This window comes from Sciurus vulgaris (genome assembly GCF_902686455.1).
Source record: "Sciurus vulgaris genome assembly, chromosome: 7".
Lineage (NCBI taxonomy): Eukaryota > Metazoa > Chordata > Mammalia > Rodentia > Sciuridae > Sciurus > Sciurus vulgaris.
In genome coordinates, this window is record NC_136467.1 from 77,623,762 (window position 1) to 77,644,161 (window position 20,400).

Sequence of the window (20,400 nt, forward strand, 5' to 3'; positions counted from 1 at the left end):
GCCCCTCGGCCGCCGCCGGAGCGGAAGGGCGGGGTCTCGCCCCCCCACCCCGTGAGGAGTGAGGGAGGTGGCGGGGCGTGGGGGCGGTGCCCGCGGGCGCGCGTCCCGAAGCGTAGGCTACGTCGTCACGTCAGCGCGGGAGAGAGAAAGAGAGGAGCCGACTCGGCAGGGACTGGGGGACGGGGCCGAGATAGAGCGAACGAGGGAGGGAGTGAGCGAGAGTGCGAGCGAGGAGAGGAAAGGCGGCCACTCGTGCCTGAGCGGCCGCAGACGGCAGTGAAAGCGGTGGGAGAGAGGAGCAAGAAGGGAAAGAAGAAAGGCCGGGAAAAGAGGGCGGACGAAGGCTGGTAGAGGTGGTAGGGGGAGAAGGAGGAGCTGGAGGAGGGCAGGGGCTGAGGGAGTGAGAGAAGCGGACGCGCGAGGGAGGGGAGGGAAGGGGGGTCACGCGGGGGCGCGCGCGCGCACCGGGAGCGCGCTCGGAGGCGAGTGGAACTGGATCGGGTTTGCTGCCAGCGGCGTGAGCTTCGGCCGCCATTTTACAACAGCTCCACTCGCGCCGGACATAGGGAACAGCGAGCACGCGTTTCCCGCAACCCGATTCCTACGGACAGGATTCCTCCGCCGCAGCCGAACGGGGAGGTAATGACCGCCAGGACCCGGGTCTGGGAGGGGAGCTCCATGACATTGTGGAGTGAGCTGGGGGAGGGCGGCGCGGGGAGAAACCGGCTTTTCTGGAAAATGGATTCCAAGGGGCAGAGGAGCACGTTGACTGGAGCTGCCTGGGAGTAGGCCGCGGCTCGCGCCGCCTCTTCCTCCTCTCCATGTGCTGCTGCCGTTCGGGCTTTGTCTACGGCGCTCCAGGAGGAGGTGCCTCCGCGGCCCCGTGGCCCGCGCGGACCGCGAGCGGCGGCGGAGTTGGTGGTGTCGTGGCCGTCGCCGCGGGAGTGGGCGGAGAGGAGCTGGTCCAGCGGCCGTGCGGCGTGCTTGGGCGGTGCTCGGGGTCTTGCGGGCGTGGGGCTGTCCGCTGAACGCCCTTACGCCGCTGGCTTGTCGGTCCCGGCGCCGCAGTCACTGCACCGGGGGGGCTAGGGGTGGGGGCTTGCACCGCGCGCCCCAGGTCACGTCTTGGCCGGGCGGGAGGCCGGGGGTCCCCGGCGCCCGGGGAGTGCCCGGGGCAGAGAGCCATGTGTCACGGCGGCGCTGGGGGCGGGGAGAGCCTGTGGCCTGGTGCCGCCGCGGCCTGGGTGTTGAGGGGCGAGGTTGTGCTTCTGCAGCGTTCTTGCGTCTCGGACCGCGGCTGCGGGTTGATTTTGGGAGTCCGTGATGGTCGTTTTGGCCTGGGACTTGGTGGGTTGCCGTTGAAGGAAGTTGTAGGACATTTGAAGGCGCAGAGCACGTGTTTCTAATGGGCTCCTGGCGGCCGCAGTGGTGAGGCTGTCGCTCTGGGTGCGGAGTTGGGGGCGGGCTTTGGGGTGTGGGGGTGAAGGGTGGAGAAATTGGGTGGTGGGAAGGTGTCTTGTGTGAACGCTTTGTTCTTCGCTGGCTGTTGTTACTGATCTATAAGCGGCAGGCGGGAAAAGCGCACTTTGGGGGTTTACCTTGGAGAGGGACGAGCCCAGCTTTGCTTTCTTTACACACACCTTATTTTCCGTACGGGAACAGCTGCATGTGGCATGCTGATTCGCCTCCGTGCTGATTGAGCTTCCTTTGTAATATGGTTTTTCCTAGGGAGTGTTAGCAGGTGAGTCAGGGGTGGTGCTCAGGAAGAATTAGTGAATCGGTCCTTCTGTGCCCTGGGCTCCAAATCTGCTTGTCAGGCGATAGTGACTTTAAAGTAAGGCTTTTTTCAAGGGAGGCACAGGTTGGCTGGTGTAGAAAGTGGTAGAGAAAGTAAAGATTGGGGCTCTTATATTGTCCTCTATTCTGTTTGAAGATCCTAGTTTAATTTTGCTTATTGCGTTTGAACAGATCTCTGGAAACATGGCTACAGAACATGTTAATGGAAATGGTACTGAAGAGCCCATGGATACTACTTCTGCAGTTATCCATTCAGAAAATTTTCAGACATTGCTTGATGCTGGTTTACCACAGAAAGTTGCTGAAAAACTAGATGAAATTTACGTTGCAGGTAAGAACTAACACTTGCAAAATTACATTATGAAATTTTTCTATTGGATTTCTGGCTTTGAGCTAAAATAGCAACTTTTTGTGGTTTCCAATAAATGTGGGAACTGGAGCTTTGCCTTGTTCTGATAGTTGGTTAACTTAGGTTTAGGTTTGAACTAGAGGTTAAGGTGTGTAGAGGGAGGGAAGTGTTAAGCAGGGATAGGCCCTCCCTAGGGTAAGGCTGGCTGGCCTGATGGATAAACTATATGACAGTAGCAACAGCTGCTAAATGTTGGGAGCGGACCATGTGACTTTTTTGGGTATTTTTATAATAGGATTCTTGTTAAATAACTTGGTAACTGTAGACTTGTTCTCTTGTCTGTATTGGTGTGGTGGTTCTTTTTTTCTAGTGGTACTTGCAATTGAGTAGATATTCAGTTGTCATGCTTGGTATTTTGTTGGTTGACGTTAGGATTTGTAAGTCTATGTATTATGTAAGTCTATAAGGGAGTGTTGAACCATCTGACTTGGAACACAAAACAATGTAAAATAAGTTGTTGTATTGTGTGGTTGAGAGGCATTTAGTTCAGAATGCAATTCTGAATGGCTAAGGAATGTTTGTTTTTCAATAGGCAGATAAGGGAAATAAAATTGTTAGTTGTCATAAGCATACTTGTATTGGCCCATACATTTTTTTTTTTTTTTTAAACTTTTCTAGAAATGTTGAAAGTTGATAACTAATTAAGTTTTCTCTTCTCCAGGGCTAGTTGCACATAGTGATTTAGATGAAAGAGCTATCGAAGCTTTAAAAGAGTTCAATGAAGACGGCGCATTGGCAGTTCTTCAACAGTTTAAAGACAGTGATCTCTCTCATGTTCAGGTAATGTTAATTTAATGTCAGTGTATAAAGATTTAAAAATTTGAGTAGTTTTAATGCACTCATTTTGATTTTATTAGACATATATTTGGTAATTGTTAAATATGAATGGAAAATTTTTTTGCAGAACAAAAGTGCCTTTTTATGTGGAGTCATGAAGACTTACAGGCAGAGAGAAAAACAGGGGACCAAAGTAGCAGATTCTAGTAAAGGACCAGATGAGGCAAAAATTAAGGTATGTCTTTAAAAACTCCTTTTAAAGTTCCCTTGACTATTTTGTAGCTTTGATAAATATTCCGTGTGTGTGACATGGATGCGTTTATATTTTAAAGATTATTAGTCTATTCTAATTAGTTTTTTGAAAATCTCTGGACATTTTAAAATTCTTTGTTTTTAAAACAATTTTCTGTTGTTATTCAGCTACTGATGTTTAAATCTGGGCTATTAATATTCCAGATAAAAGATTTAAAGAAACATGTCCATTGTGTTTCTGGATACTTTTTGTAAAGATTCAAGTTTAGTTACTGACCGTCAAATCAAATTGGGAAGAATCTCTTTACCTCTTGCTGTTTGAAAGGTTGCAGTTAACTCCTGGTTCATCATCTTAGAAGGCTCAAACCCCAGTGAATTTTATAATTTTAACACCACCTCTTCCATTAGAATCTGTTATTAAGGTTAGCTTGTTTTATTTCTAAAAGCAACTTGTAATAATAAGGTTGTTCAGTGTGGGAATATAAATGAGAAAACAGATTGAGGGTGAAAGACTTTTGATAAATTTTAATATCATGTGGGAGACTAAATGGCCTTAAATTCAGTTAGGTTTTCATCATTGTAGTTTTTTAGTTCATAGAAATATGGTTAGTATTAGTTTTTAACTTCATGTTTTTTTATAGTTGCGCCATTATTCTTGGGGCAAGGGTTATGGTTTGGGAAGACCAGTTATTAAGAAAGGCATAGATGTTAGGTGGGATTTTAATAGTGTGGGAAGAGGGAAGCCTGTAATATAGATAAGATTGGAATATGGAGTTAGCTATTATAGTTAGCCAAGAATTTGTGTCTTTCACAGGTCTATTTGTGAGTGAATTGATTTTAAATTATATGTGTGTTTAGAAAGTGGGGGTTATCCCCTTATAATTGTGCTAGTTGTAATTAAATGTATATTGGAAAGTTAAAAGTTTATTAAAACTTTATGAACAAAATGAGTTTGTCTTTCAGTTCTGTTTGGAAGGAGGTGATTTAAATCTTCAATGGGTTTTAAATTGTGACAGACATTTTTACAGGATGATTTGATGGGGAATGAGTTTTTTTTTTTTTTTTTAGTATATTGACAAAAGATGGATTTGAATCAGAGAAAGATTAAGGTAAAAGAAAAACTCTTCTAGCACAGATTACATGTGAGAATAAATATGAGCCAGTTAGTTTATGTAATACTCATATATTACATTTTAGTTGTTACCCAGTGTTGTACTCTTAAGCAGTCCTATTTGGGTGTTTAGAATGAAGTGTTTTAAGTAGCTTCTTGTGAACTTCTTGGTAATAAAGTTGAAGAACAAACGTATTTTTTGCGTATGAATTGTTTTCGTAAATGAAAGACAATTTCTTTTTTCTTTTTGATGGTGCTGGGGAGTGAACCCAGAACTTGAAGCACGCTAGGCAAGTGGTACATTCCTAGCTTGATAATTTCATATTTAATGTTCTTTGAGTAGAAAATGTTAAAAAAAAAAAAAAAAATCTGGCCACCCCAAATCATTTGACAGTATGTTACAAGTTTTGTCATGTGATTGGTATTTCTTTCTTTCTTTTCTTTTTTTTTTTTTTTAATTTCAGAATTACCAGTTAATTAATAGATTGGTTTTGTTGTTTAGAAAATCTGGTTTGTTTTGTGACTGAGGTGGTGGAGGCGGGACCTAATTCTTGACCTTTTCCTTAAAGATTGATGGGCTACTTCTTTTTAGTACTTTTGCTTACTATTACAAGGAGATGAAGAGAACTTTCTCTGAGTGAAATGAGTTGTGTAAATTTTAACAGTTCACTTTCAGGGAGATAAAGTGTAGAAGTTATGTTACGTTGTTGCAGTTTCATAAATTTTTCAGTCATTTCGACTTTTCTGAATGACCTGTGCTATCCTGTGAGGCATGCTACTTTAATGGCAAATAATATGAGTTTGTTTTTACTGGAACTGCCAAGTTTTTATTCTTGGTTTGGGGAGTATAACACCCTCAGAGGTTGAAAAATGCCCAGAAAGGCAGTGTGTACCTAGGAGTGAGGTGCAGGGAATTCTGTAAGAAATTTACAGTTAATCAAGTTAGGTACACTTATTTTTTTAGGAGGTAAATAATGGAGAGAGGATATACCCTCTCCTGGAAGTTATTGATGGAGCTTAATTTTCACTACTCAGTAATTGAGATTATTTTGATTTGGCAGAGGATCCTGAAATTTAATGTAACAGGCACACGTTAAAAGGGAAAATTCTAAACAGATCCCAGAAATAGATTTATGGGAGAATATTGCTAAGAAAATTGGAAAGATTTGAAAAAGATTGATTTTAAATATTAAATGTGTGACTGTAGAGAGTCTAACAGTAAAAGTATTAATGGTGTTTGAACTTTTCAAGGCACTCTTGGAAAGAACAGGCTACACACTTGATGTGACCACTGGACAGAGGAAGTATGGGGGACCGCCTCCAGATTCCGTTTATTCAGGTCAGCAGCCTTCTGTTGGCACTGAGGTAAAGAAACTAAAAACTTGTACCTTTTGTAGTAAAGCACAGGTATCTGGTTTCCTAAAGAATTCTCCATGGTTTTTACTTCATATTTAATTTACAGATATTTGTGGGGAAGATCCCAAGAGATCTATTTGAGGATGAGCTTGTTCCATTATTTGAGAAAGCTGGACCTATATGGGATCTTCGTCTAATGATGGATCCACTCACTGGTCTCAATAGAGGTTATGCGTTTGTCACTTTTTGTACAAAAGAAGCCGCTCAAGAGGCTGTTAAACTGGTAAGTGTTGTTGGTTTTTTTTTTTTTTTGGTTGTTGTTGCTGCCCCCCCATCTTAACATTCACTTTCTTTATTGCCAGGTTTTTTTCTAATTGTGCCTTTCATTAGGCAATATATTTGACATTTTCTGTATAGACATTGTAGAAGTACGTATATGAATAGTTGTAAGACTCATGATCGATGAAGTAGTATTATAGAATTCCTGGTTACTGGTTCTTGAAACACCTGGCAAAAGAAAGGGTGTGTGTGTGTGTGTGTGTGTGAATTTTAATTTATAGAAATGTGGAAAGGTTTGGTAAAACAACTGTTACAGTGCTCCCATAGTTTTCTGGCTGCATCTGAGGCATACCGTTTTCCAGAATTTACAAACACATTTTATAAATTTGATAATGCCATAAGGGGTTTTGTGGTGAGTGACAGTATTTTGATTTAAAATACCAGATGGTAGGTGAGAACCTAGTTTAGTTTCTCAATTTTTTTTTCTTCCTGAGATGGGGTCTTCCTACGTTGCTCAGGCAAACTCCTAGGCTTAAGTGATCCTCCTGCCTTAACTTCCTAAGTAGCTGGGACTATAGGCGTGCCAAAAGTTTTATTAAATTCTGTGAGTCAAGGTTTCTACAATTTAAAGTTTAGTAATAGCCAGGAGTTAATTTAAACCTATTGTACTTTATAAGCAATACAGCTAGAGGGAAACTTTTGTAGATAGCTCACTGTGACAGATGTTTATTAGTTTTTGCCTTATCTAACATATATTTTGTGAGTAATTCTGAGCAAAATCTTAAGACTGAATACTTCTGAAAAAAAATTTTTTTTTCATATATACAGGTTAAGTTTCCCTTAATCTAAATACTTGGGACCAGAAGTAGGATTTCAGATTTCAGAGTTTCTCCATTTTTGGGATATTTGCGTTGACTATAATGGTTGAGCATCCCTAATGCAAAAATTTGAAATGCTTCAGAATCCCAAAGTTTTGTGCATCTTGTTTGGATTTCTGATTTTCAGATTTGGGATGCTCAACCTATATCACATTTTGAGGCATACCTGAAGGAGAAAGATATGTATGCTTTGTTTGGTTTGGATTCTTTCATTATGTTTGGTTGTGTGTGTACACGTGTTTGTACGTGTTATACACACACACACACACACACACACACATACATACATATATATAGTTGAGTGTTGTGGAGGTGTGTTTTTTCTTTAAGTGTGCAGCATCTTTAAAGAGAATTCTGGAATTTTGTTACTTTTTAAAAGTAACCGCTTTCCTTAAAAGTCTACTTCCTACTTCAGAGGGGATATTAGTTCATAGGGAGCAATTCTCTGGTAGCATGGTAACGTTGGAGCTGTCAAAATTTTAGTTTTGTCAGTTCAGGTAGAATGAAGGACTTTTTGGAGCTTTAGAAAGAGGTACTTTAGAACTTACATGCTTAATTTCATATAAAAAGAATAGAGCATTTTGCCAGGTAGCAACAAAGTGGTAGTAAGGTTTTTATTTTTTTTTTAAATACAAGCAGCTGTTAAGTTTTAGCTACAAAAAGCTAATAAATTTAGCCAGTGATGTGGTATCAGAATCATTTTTAAAAGAACATTAAGTTGACATCGTAGACTACTTAATTTTTGATGTCATAATATACTTGTTATGGTAGGGTCTCACTGGAACCTGTTTCTGGATGATTTGTAGAAGGCTTAAGTAAAGGTGTATTAGTATCTTTTGAGTGCCGGTAAGTATATTCTGAAGTGTTTTAGTTTGGAAAGATTTTCCAGCTTAATAGATTTTTACAAAGTTTTTGCAAAATTACAATGCTAGAGGACACTTATTTATATCTTCTTAACCTGTATTACTATATATTAATGTAAATATTAAGATATAAATATTTTAACTCAATATAGAAACCTCTTAAAAATAAACAAGCAGACTTTTCGATCTATGAACTAAGTCTCATACCAAACTTTTTACCACTACTTTTTGGGTTTTTCTGTTGTGATTTGAATCCTTATCTGGGGGCATAATTGTATCTTGCTATTTGACAAATGGGAGTCTTTGCATTTCGGTGCCATTACAAAATAATTCTTTTTTTTTTTTTTTTTTTTTTCTGTGAAATTGGTGTATATCCCTTGGGTTGAGTTGGATATATCATTGGCTTTTTTTTTTTTTTTTTTTTTTTTTTAAAGAATTCTTGAGGCTGGGGATATAGCTCATTTGGCAGTTGGTATAGAGTGCTTGCCTCATATGCACAAGGCCCTGGGTTCAATTCTCAGCACTGCCCCAAAAAAAAAAAAAAAAAAAAAAAAGAATTCTTTATTGTGAATAGAATTTGGAAGGTTTGATTAAATACAATAAAAGAAGAATTAGGTTTTTGAGGAAGCAAAGTAATTGAAGCATTCTGGAGAAAATATAAAACTCAAATTGATTTTCAGTGTTTTTTGCTACTTTGTGTTCATTTGTGGAAATACCTTACTCCCTTCCTAAATACATTCCTCAGGGGAGCATACTTTGGAAACTGTGCCTGCTTGTATCTTATCTTGAGATTTTCTTTGAGTTACAACTCTAACCAAGATGCATTTTTTAATATTTGAAGTGTCATTCTTGTTATATATGACAAATGTTGGGAAAATGCCTCTTTTGCATTGATACATCAGACAAGATCGAAACATTTCTTTGACTTTGTCTTGAATATCTTGAAGGTTGAAAGTTTTTTCAGATATTTGTCATAAAAAAAAAAAAAAAAAAAAAAAAAAAAAAACAACCCAGCAGTGGTTTGTTACCTGAGATTAAAAACTTACAGATTATAATTTGCATGTGGATTACTTGTAAAAATGTATTAACTGATCTTACTAGCAGAAGCAGCATGGAGTTAGAAGAAACTGCAGGGTTCTCAAATGACCATGTTTTCACCCAACATCTGCATTGTATTTTGGGGGAATAAAACAAGCCCATTTGTAAATGATGGTAATCTAGCTAGGGAAATAGTATCTAAACTTACAAAAGTAATTAATAGTAATGGCTTGAGTAGTTTTTGAGGGACAGACACTGTACTAGGTGCTGCATTAACTAGACAACAATTTAAATCATCAGTACAAATTATGGCACCAAGTAGCCTGATTCTTTAAGTTATGTAATAGTTTAAGCAGTGTTTAAAAAGAGCTCACGAAATAAGTCATGTCTCTACAGTCAAAATATTTTTGACATCTATCACTTCTACCATCTTTACTGCTACCACTCCAGTCTATAGTACCCTTTGTACCATTCAGACTACTGATGAATTGTAACTAGTCTCACTGCCTTCTGTTGTTATTTACATTTGGCAATACAGATTAGATCACAACATTCCCATGCTGAAAACTAGACTTCCAGAAGAGGCACTATCCAATCAGATTCTTGCTTACCCTCTTCCTTCCTTTCATGGTCATTACCCCTCCAACCTTCTTTTTTGACTTCCAAATAAACCATGACCGTGTCTATCTCAAGACCACTGCAGCCCATATGTTACTGCTGCTGACTTCTTATCAGTCAAGTCCTCTTGGAAGGCCTCTCCCGACTTTGAGCAGCTTACATTTCAGTTGCACCGTGAGGGTATCATGAGCGAGATAAAATAGGTCTTGCTGGGCTGGACACTCAGTGAGTGTCTACCTGGCATGCATGAAGTCCGCAATAAAGATATACGACTGTGCTTCCTGCTTTGTGGAGGTAACTGCTAGTAAATAAGCAAAAAATAAAATAAAAAGAGGCTTTGTTAAAGGCTTTTGTTTTTTATTTATCCTTTTGTTTTGGTACAAGGGGTTGAACCCAGGGACACTTAACTATTGGGCCACATTTGCAACCCTATTTTGTATTTTACTTGGAGACAAAGTCATACTGAGTTGCTGAGGCTGGCTTTGAACTTGCAATCCTCCTATCTCAGCCTCTTGAGCTGCTGGGTTTACCAGCATGTGCTACTGCGCCTGGCTGAAATTATTTCTTGACTTTGTAAAATTATTTTATGTATCTTTCCCCATCAGAGTATAAGCCCCCACTCCATATCACTACACTTTAGAATAATGCCACTGTGGTGGATAAATAGCCTAACTGGCTTACTAGTGCCATCTAATACATCATTTATGACACAAGAATTTATAGTTCTATGGGCTGGGAATATGGCTTAGTTGGTAAAGTGCTTGCCTCGCATGCACAAGGCCCTGGGTTCAATCCCCAGCACCGCGGGGGGTGGTGGGAGTTGTATAGCTCAAAAGTTTCCTAGCCTCCATTTGCAATGATTTATTTATTCTGTGCTGTCCTCAGACATAGGAATTTGATTAGATGAGTGAGTGATGATGATGCTTTCCCCTCACCTATTTGAAAATGTATGGTGGTCTGATTATTATAGTAACCAGGAAGAAGGGAAGGCAAATGTGTATGTGTTTGTGAGGAGGCTAGGACCAGTGGTGCTGTAATGCTTATAACAGTTGCACATAATGAAAATGTCATGGCAAAAATGCTAATAGTGCTTATTGGAATAGGTGATATCTTTATTTGCACGTTGGAAGTAAAAATATTAATAATTAATAGCCACTGATGGTTTTTCACCATACTCTACCTGTGCTCCAGCATAATGTAGGTAAAACTGTTCTGATGAATGCAGCTAACAAAATAGATCCCAAAATACTACAGTAGCAATTTAGCAAATATTATGTTTAACATGAAAAGGTTTACTATAGATATGCAGGTTTTTGACTTTAGAGAGTTTATAATGGAGGCTAACTGCAATTTAAATGTAAGCATATGGTGAAACAAGAAAGAATGAAGGGATAGATTGTTTTGAATTAGGTTTGGTAGAGAAGGATTTTTGAGAAAGATTTGAGCAGCACAATGAAGAAAGCAGGTGAACCTATTTAAAACTGTTGTGAGTAAATGAGATAAAATTTATGTAAAACCAATGCCAGAAGGTAGTAGTTTAGAACTGCTGGACTAAGTTGCCTAGTCCCATTAAAGTTCTGAGCTTTGGTGTGGCATTATGTAAATGTTTGAATAATGAAGGGAACTTGGATGAGAAGAACAAAGGACAAAAGGAGGGTGGCAGCAATAGAGAGAGGGCAAAGATTTTGAATAGACAAATGATTGGCTACTAGTGATATGCTGTAGATTTTATTTGAATTTTTATCAGTGCCTTAAATGAGGATATGGTTGGACTGAAATGTTTTGAATCTGTATGTAGTGAGGGTAAATGCTTGGGTGATAAAATCAAGCTCTGGAAAAACTTTGATAGCCAGGGAAAGATATTCTAAATCTAATAGAATGGAATTGACAAATGTCAAGTCCTTTGTAAAACTAACAAGTTGTACTATGAGTCAACAATAAGATGCGATTGCCAAATAAGCTAAATAACATATGGACTACGTATAATAGAGGTGTATGGTATCTAGAAGTGGACAATTAGTGGTCTCTAGTTCATTCTAAAATCTTCCGTCTCAGCCTTCATCTACTAATACTGTGTTATGAATGACATTATTAAGTGACACTTGCCAGTCTCTTGGAGGCATTTTAGTTTGCCATTATCAAAGAAGGAATGATTAGCCTCAGATCATAAAGAACAGCCGAGTCATGAACTTGTGTGCAGATAAGTGAAGTGCTGTCACTTGGGGAAGAAACAGATTTACTTTAGAATTTTCAGGGAAGTTGATTTAGGTCCAGTAGAAAGACGACTTTTTCATCAGGAATGTTTAACATTAAAATGAATGGGCTTGGGAGGTAATAGCTTTGCTGAGAGGAGTTAGAACTAAGTAACTTCCTGGATCAGATTCCAAATTTGAGACTGCTAAATTTCTGGAAATTTAGTGACTGATGTCTATGCAGAAAAAAAATGACTTAAAAATTTGAGACTAGATGAAATATTTAAGTTCATCTAGTAATATTTATGTTTTGGATGTTGAAATACTGAAACCAGATTGATGGTCAAAGTTGATCTTTATATTTGGTTACCCCACTGTGGCATTGGGCGTGAAAGCTAGATACTTCACTAGGGCTCACCTTCCTAAAGCAGGAAGTTCTCATATTTTGTCTGTGAGTATTAGGGTTCATCAGTATTAAATTTGAGTCTCTGTTAAGGCTCAGATTTTTATTTTGCCTTTTCACCATCAAACTCACTGTTAACCTGCCTGCTGGGGTGAGGTTTGTTGTTTGAGGTGAAAGATTGTTATTGGAGTGAGAAAGATTAAACATATAGAATATACATTCAAATACACATACTTTGTAGATGGATCATTACTTCAAGAAATATTTAGTTCTAAGTACTTTTATTTGGACAGTGTGCCCATAGGGTCTCTGCTCCTTTAGTGAGTTATTTTCATTGGAGAGCCAATTTACTCTGTGCTACCTGTATTTTTCAAAGTTGTCTTTGAATATGGGAGAGTTTATTTTATAACTCTTGATCAATATTCATGTTATTTATATTGTTCAGAAATCACAGTCATTTTTCATACCACTAATCCTCTTCAACTTGATTTAACAGTATGATGGGTTGAAAGGAAAGAAATTGTTTTTCTGTAGATAATAATAGAATAATAATAAAAACAGTCATCAATGACTTGGTTGAAGTAGCATTTGTTAATGTTGGTGATTGATGGAAGTGTTGGCTACATTACAGATAGGTTGTCTTCCCTTTATTTCTTTGATGCCTTGATGGACTTCCTTCTTTATTGTCTTTCACTGCTAGAGTTCTTGTTATGATTGTTTTTATTTTCAATATTTTTTTTGGTATAACTAAGAGTTCAAGTTTTACAAGTTTGTTAGGTATTTCTTAATTAACTTCATGTGTTACAACTTTGTGAAAACAAAATACATGATGAAGATGATAATAACAATACTACTACTAGCGTCACCCTTGAAGTAAGTCCTGTAGTTATTTCCCTTTAAACATTTTGTATTTCCTTCCTTCTTTTTTTCTTACTTTTTAATTGTTTTTGTCAATTCTTTAAGAGTTACAGACTAGAAGACCAAATCAAAAACCATTGACATGTCACTTAAGGATGCTATTTGCTGCTTGGTTATAAAAATCTGGTGGAAGTTACACACATTTAAAATCAATTTGTGTTCTTCGGTTAACCTGTTTTTATAGAAATAAGGCACTATAGTCTAGTTAGCCATAATCCCAGACAGTGTCAGATTCAACCATAGTGCCACTATTTTCTGGTAATATGTTTCTGCTTCTAAGAGATTTTTGGGTTAATGGAGTAGAAAAACAGGTAAATAACACCTTAGATGATATGTTAGAAAACAGTATATGGCAGGATTTCTCAACCTCACCACTAGTATTTTATTTAGAGTAGGTGATTGTTATGATCAGCTGTTCTGTGCAAATGGTAGGATGTTTCCCAGTATTATTGACCTTTACCTATCCATTAAATACCAACAGCAAGACCCCCACTACCTGCCACAATCTATGACAAACAGTAATGTCAAATGTCTTTTCTGGGGCAAAATTACTCTCATTGAGGACTATTGGTCTATGTTAACATGAAAGGGTGTTTTTGTTAACCTTTTAGGACGAGGAATCGCAAAGTATTTAATGGTTGAACTCTGTTTACTAGTATTTGGAGGAGTTTGGTGGAAGTTCCACACATTTTTTTCTTCAGAGGCTTTGAAAGTATAAAAATTGCATACTTAAGAACTGATATAAATAAAGGACTAAGTTACTGTACTTTGCAGAAAAAGTATCCTGGAGTTTTAGAATGGCCAAGCATTGAACTTTATCTCTTTGGTGTTAGGGAGCCATTGAGAACCCAGGTGCTCTCTACCACTGAACTATATCTCTTATTCTTTTTATTTTTTATTTTGAGACAGGGTCTTGATAATTTGCCTAGGCTAGCCTTGGGAGAATCCCAGGTTGCTGAAATTATAAGCTATATGTGCTATTGTGCATTGCAGAAATTGTTTTCAATAGGCAAAAATGATTTAAGAAAAAAAAGTTCTGTCATTGATATAAATATAGAGATAAACCTGGGACCAGGGTGGCCAGAGACTTGGATAGCTTGAACAGAACCAGGCAGGTAGAGAGTATGAAACTGTTCTGAATTGGAGGTACAATATGTGAATTTTATTGAAGTTCGATTATCTAGAGATGAAAAAAGGATATGGAAGAATTGACTGTGCATTGTTTTTTTCTATTATACTTGCTGTACCTATTGTGCAAAAATGGGAATAATAAATAATAAAGAATGGTTTTTCTTTTTTCATAAAGCCATTCTATAAGTTATATGGAAATTCATGTTGGTTCCTTATTTTCACTTGTATGTATGTATGAAATTGATGTTGAGGTCAGGTGTTGGGAACTAATAATTATTGCTGTCACCCCCACCGTTATTAATAAAATCATTTTGAGGTGGTTTTTAGCTATGTAATTCATTTAATCCACTTTTCCAGATAATGTGGATACTTTTGAATTTTGATTTTGAAATAGTACTTATTGGTAGATTGTCACTTTGACAGGTGTATTTTGCATGTGCTCTTCAATATCTTACATTAATTTATAGGACATGGTTTCATGAAAATTAAATTTACATGTTACTGTAGTTTTATAATTACAATAGTTTTACCATAATCTGCTTGTGTTTTTCCATCGTGAACTTACTGATGAAAGTGAAATTAGGAGGTGCTGCATGCCTTTAATTCCAGTGACTTTGAAAGACTTGAGCCAGGAGGATTGCAAGCAAGGCCAACCAGGGCAGTATGGCAAGACCATTTCAAAATCAGAAGGGCTGGAGATGTAGCTTCAGTGGTAAAGTGCCCCTGGGTTTGACCCTAGTACTACTTAAAAGAAAAAAAGAAAAAAATAGAATCGTATTAAGAATAAAAAGGAGTTCTGTGTTTAGACTTGTATCTTTGAAACACAAAATTCCTATTGCAAGTTAATTACAAGAGAGTAGAGATGGGAAAAAATTTTATGTACTTGTTACTGGGGAGGCAGAAAGCTTGCTGGTCTTGCATTCCTTTGCTTGAAAATAACTAGTTGGCAGAATGAATTTAGAAGTTAAGGTATTGTAGAATCATCATTTTTTAATTTAAACTGTTAATAACCTTCCTAATTTATTAAGTATACTGGATTTAAAGAATTCAGTGGTAAACTTCTGCATTAAATCCATAAAATTGTTTAGTGTGGTTTATCAGCTCGTTCTTCGTATCTCAGATTATACTTCTGTTTGTATGGGAATTACAGTAAACCATTTTTTGAAGTATGACAGTTCTTTTCAGTGTTAATTTGTTAAAATTTTTGTTTTTGTGTATGGGACGTGGGGATCTTCTAAAATAAATACATCTAATTGATTCAAGTAATTGAAAAATGGTGTACTTTTTTCCTCTTTTCAGTATAATAATCATGAAATTCGTTCTGGAAAACACATTGGTGTCTGCATCTCAGTTGCCAACAATAGGCTTTTTGTGGGCTCTATTCCTAAAAGTAAAACCAAGGAACAGATTCTTGAAGAATTCAGCAAAGTAACAGGTAAGTTAGATTTATTTGAAAGGAGGTGCAGCTTTTAATAATGAAGATAATGGCATATTTCTGATTGCCATGCACTGTTCTAAACATTACACTTGTTGATACATTGAATCCTTGCCACAACTTTATGGGATAGATGATCCCATAAGGAAAAAGAGGCACATAATTTTGGGAAATAACTTATGGAAAACTATACAAGTTACGTTACTAAGGGATGCAACTGGGATTTGATCTCTGAATCTGCAAAATCATTGTTCTGCTTCTCTTCTTTTACACAGTGCTGTTACTTTGTTGTTTTTAGGTGTTACTATAAGTATTTAGGTGTTACTATAAGTATTATTTTTGTAAGCTGAGATTAATATATTAATATGGTATATGGTTATCTTTAATAACAGTTTAAAAATGACAGGTGGGGCTTATTAGAAAATAGTCTTATCTACTTACAGTATTTAGCAAATTATCTGTCTTTGGGAATATTAACAATTCTTAGGCAGTAATATTGCCAATTTTCTTTGAAATAAAATTGATATTGATACCTGAGGTCAGAAAGTACCATTAGAATTTCAGTGTTTGTTTATATAATAAAAGTTACCCGTTTTTGACTTATTATGGCATTTTCCTAAATAATTACATAAAGATTGTTAACTGCTTCTGATAGAATTAGTTTAAGCAAAATAGTCAATATAGTCAAAATAGTCAATTTGGCAATAGTCAGAAAGCACATTTTCTTTCCATGGGAGTGTTTCTGGGGTGGGAAACATGAGAGGGTAGATTAAGAAAATCATTTGGTCTTTTTTGTGTTTTTTTTTTTTAAAGTCCTTTGTAAAGATGACTAATTTAAGAGGTTGTTTATATTGATATTTAGTATCTTAGAAAAACAAATCCTTTGATTTCCTTATTACTGGTAGTTAGTTTATCTGATTTCCCTGGAATGGCTGCTTACTTTCAGAGGGTCTTACAGACGTCATTTTATACCACCAACCGGATGACAAGAAAAAAAACAGAGGCTTTTGCTTTCTTGAATATGAAGATCACAAAACAGCTGCCCAGGCAAGGCGTAGGTTAATGAGTGGTAAAGTCAAGGTCTGGGGAAATGTTGGAACTGTTGAATGGGCAGATCCTATAGAAGATCCTGATCCTGAAGTTATGGCAAAGGTAATGGGGGAGTTAAAAATATTTTCTGAGGGGTTAATGGGAGAAGGATGAAGGAGAGAGAAATTATAAAATTATTTGTGTATATGTTTTAAATCACATTTCTGAAGGTGAGAGAGGTGTTCTTTACTCAGGGCCACATAATAGTAATTTGTGTGAAAAGTGATTATGGAAATTTTTTCATGGATACTTAGCTGTTATAATCTCATGATAAAGTAGTCCACATGTTGTAGAAATGGTTCAGTTCCTTACTTGTGTGGATTTTAAGAGCCACTTCTTTGAGTTTTTAAGAATTGTGCCATTAGCTTACTTGGTTTTTGTGTTAAAAGTCTTACTCCTAAAAATAGTGAGCTGAATTGGCCCTAGCAGAACTGCTGTACTTATAGTGTTTAGCTATTAGGCATCCTGCTTCAGCAGTCAGTTGAGACATCCTGTGAGAATAAACATCTTGGGTCAACATTTCACTATATACTAGTGTAGTTTTCAATTAAGTTATTCTACATTTTCGTCTTTTTATAGGCCATGTGTCTACTATGAGCTCACTTTAAAGAGGGGAGTGTGAAATGTTAGGAAAATAGTATTATTTAGAAGATGAAGGTCTTAGAAGACAAGATATTTGAAATTCTTCTCTGGACTATGAAACTTTTATGGGGTTACCACTTTAGATTAACAAATTCAAGTATTCTTCAGGTATTTTAGGAGAAAGAGTAATGTTTATATTCAGAAAAGTTAGATTTTGTAATTGAGAAAGCTTCTCAAATAAGAATTTATCTTTTTTTCTCCTTCTCCTCTGCAATGCTGGGATTGAACCCAGGGCTTTGTCCTTGCTAGGGAAGTGTTCTGCCACTGAGCTATATTCCTACCCTCTTGTCAGTATTTTTAATACTTCCTCCTTTTTCAACAGCAGATCCTAATTAATTTTGTTCAGTTATGTTAATTTTAAACATTGATTTCCTAGAGGGCATGGTATTCACATTATTAGGAAATATCTATCCTTTTTTTATTGCAAAATAGTTAATAATTAAAGGCAATCAAGCATAAAGTCTATATTTCCTTTTAAATAGACTGTTTATTAAAGCTGCTTTAGGTTTATAGTGAAATGGATTGAACAGAAATCTTAGAGGTTTCATATACTTTCCTCCCACTCAACCCTGGTTCTAGGCCCTCCCCACCATCAGTGTCCTTCATTGGATTACTACATTTGTTAAAATGGATGAGCTAGTGTTGAGCACCTAAGGTCTGTAGTTCGTATTAGGGTTCACTCTTGATGTACATTAATGGGTTTTGACAAATGTTGGTCAACTTTTCACTACTTAACAATATAACAGATGATTGGCTTAGAAGGAGGAAAGGTTTATTTTGGCAAAGAGATTTGGTTCATGGTCATTTGGCTGCCTTGGCTTTTCTGGGCTTATAGCAAGGCAGTATATTAATGGTGGGATGTATGGTATAGGAAGCTTCTCACCTCATGCCAGTCAGGAAATAGAGGAAGAGGAGGGTCTGAGGTCCTGATATCCTTCCAAGGACACGCCAGTGTGACCTAGCTGCTGCTTCCCATGAGGCCCCACCTCCTGAAGGTTCCTAAAGAATGGTATTACTGTCCCCAAAATCCTTTGTGCTGTGCCTGTTCATTACTACCCTCCAGCCCCTGGCAATCACTCATCATTTTTTACTGTCTCTTAACTTTACCTTTTCAGAATGTCATATAGTTGGAATCATGCAGTATGTAGACTTTTCAGATTGGTTTCTTTTACACTGTAAGAAGCATATATAAGAATCCTCCATGTCTTTCTGTGGCTTTATAATTCATTTCTTCATAGTGGTGAATATCTCATTCTGTATATACCATACTTCTCCATTTATGTACTGTACTTCAAGGCATCTTGGTTACTTCCAGATTTTGGCTGTTATAAATAAGACTCTGATATAAACATCTGTGCAGGTTTTTGTGTGAGTGTAGGTTTTCAACTCTTGGGTAAATATATTAGGAAGCAGGATTGCTGGATCTTATAGTAAGAGGGTTTAGTTTCGTAAGGAGCTCTGCCAGACTGTTTTCCAAAGGGGGTGTGCCATTTTGTATCCCTCTCCCCCATCAGTGAGTAAGTTTCTGTTCATTCATATCCTCACCTACCTTGGTATTAGTGTTTTGGTTTATTTTGAAACTTTATTAGATCTGTAATATTATGTCACTATTGTTGTAACTTGCAGTTCCCTAATAATAAATGATGTTGAGCATCGTTTCAGAAACAACTTTACCGTCTTTGGTAAAGTGTCTGTTTTACATCTTCAGGCCTGATCCCACAACCTCACTACATAGTACTTAGTCAAAGATGTTGAAAACTTTTTAAAAATTTTTTAAATTTTCCATGTTTTTGTGAAACATGAAACTTTCTGGGTGGGGTGGTAGCATCTTGGAAGTTGAACTCTTTGGACATACACAGGGAAATTTTTTTTTTTTTATTTCAGGTAAAAGTGCTGTTTGTACGCAACCTTGCCAATACTGTAACAGAAGAGATTTTAGAAAAGGCATTTAGTCAATTTGGGAAACTGGAACGAGTGAAGAAACTAAAAGATTATGCTTTCATTCATTTTGATGAACGAGATGGTGCTGTCAAGGTAAAAAAAAAAAAAAAAAAAGTAGAATACCATAGGCTTTTGAATTAGACTAAGAATTTTTAGTCATCATAGACTCAATAAATTCTTGAAGTTGGAAATGCAGAGATCATAAAACCAACTGAAGCAGACATTTATTGACCTTAGCGAGTTAGTCAATTTTCCATGTAAAAAAGGAAAAGTTGAGTTGTATTAAGTAAGACCTTGCAGTCCTATTTTATTTTATCGAGGCTTTCCTTACAACATTAATAATAAATGATTTGTTAATCAAATTTAATTATTGTTGGTGCTCAGGACAGAAGTTAGGGGCACTTTTGCCACTGAGCTACAGCCCTGGGTCTCATTTCTTGCCATCCTCATTCCTCATCCCAGGTTGCTGGGATTTTAGGCATGTGCCCCACACCTAGCTTGATTTTTTTTTTTTTTTTTTTTTAAATCAGTTGCAGTTGTTCTGAAAGACCTGCTTTTATAATGGTAATATTTAATTTTTTAAGGCTATGGAAGAAATGAATGGAAAAGACTTGGAGGGAGAAAATATTGAAATTGTTTTTGCTAAGCCACCAGATCAGAAAAGGAAAGAAAGAAAAGCCCAGAGGCAAGCAGCAAAGAATCAAATGTAAGTAAAATTTACGTACTTAATAAATTGTGTATTTTGATTTGTATACTAATTGGAGAATAATAGGTGTTGCTCAAACTTCATAAACAAATTATAACATACCTTTACCTCTTAAAGAAGAATCGAAAGCTTTTGATCATAAAGAAATGACAAAGATCTAAATAATTGTGTATTGAACTCTTGCTACTAACCACAATTGTGAAAGTAATAATTGTAAATAATAAGAATTTTGTTTAATGGAAAAGTCATTCTTGGATATTTATACTGAAAATGTTTTCTTAAATAGTATTTGTCTAAATGTCTTAATACGTTTGGTGGAAGAGTAGACAGAGGTAGAAAGTATTAAATCTCCAATTATATTAAGACTTGAAGAGGTTTCTTTTTTTTTTTTTTTTTTTTTTTTTTTTTTAAAACAGCACAGGGTATCCATTGCCACCCCAGAGATTTCATCTACTATGAATAGATTTTGAAAAGTCAAATAAGAGTGTTAGTTTTTAAAACAGTCCAATAACAGTCTCAAGATAAGAAAACAAGTAGGTTTATAATGAATTGTATTATTTGAGAG

The 20,400-nt window shown here is 37.0% G+C and overlaps 1 protein-coding gene across 4 annotated transcripts in view; it reads left to right on the forward strand.

Moving 5' to 3' along the window:
- Nucleotides 1–432: 432 nt before the first annotated feature.
- Nucleotides 433–20,400, forward strand: part of SYNCRIP (synaptotagmin binding cytoplasmic RNA interacting protein) — a 27,121-nt gene continuing 7,153 nt past the window's right edge. Inside the window, exons 1-10 of one of the 4 annotated variants that reach the window (XM_079146964.1) lie at nt 433–639; nt 1,969–2,128; nt 2,868–2,986; nt 3,111–3,218; nt 5,598–5,711; nt 5,809–5,985; nt 15,322–15,457; nt 16,404–16,609; nt 19,073–19,222; nt 19,714–19,835. In XM_079146964.1, coding sequence (XP_079003090.1) covers nt 1,981–2,128; nt 2,868–2,986; nt 3,111–3,218; nt 5,598–5,711; nt 5,809–5,985; nt 15,322–15,457; nt 16,404–16,609; nt 19,073–19,222; nt 19,714–19,835 — 1,280 coding nt within the window. In that variant the 5' untranslated portion in view covers nt 433–639; nt 1,969–1,980. The remainder of the gene's footprint in view (nt 640–1,968; nt 2,129–2,867; nt 2,987–3,110; nt 3,219–5,597; nt 5,712–5,808; nt 5,986–15,321; nt 15,458–16,403; nt 16,610–19,072; nt 19,223–19,713; nt 19,836–20,400) is intronic. The other 3 variants (XM_079146966.1, XM_079146965.1, XM_079146967.1) reach the window with 3 other exon arrangements.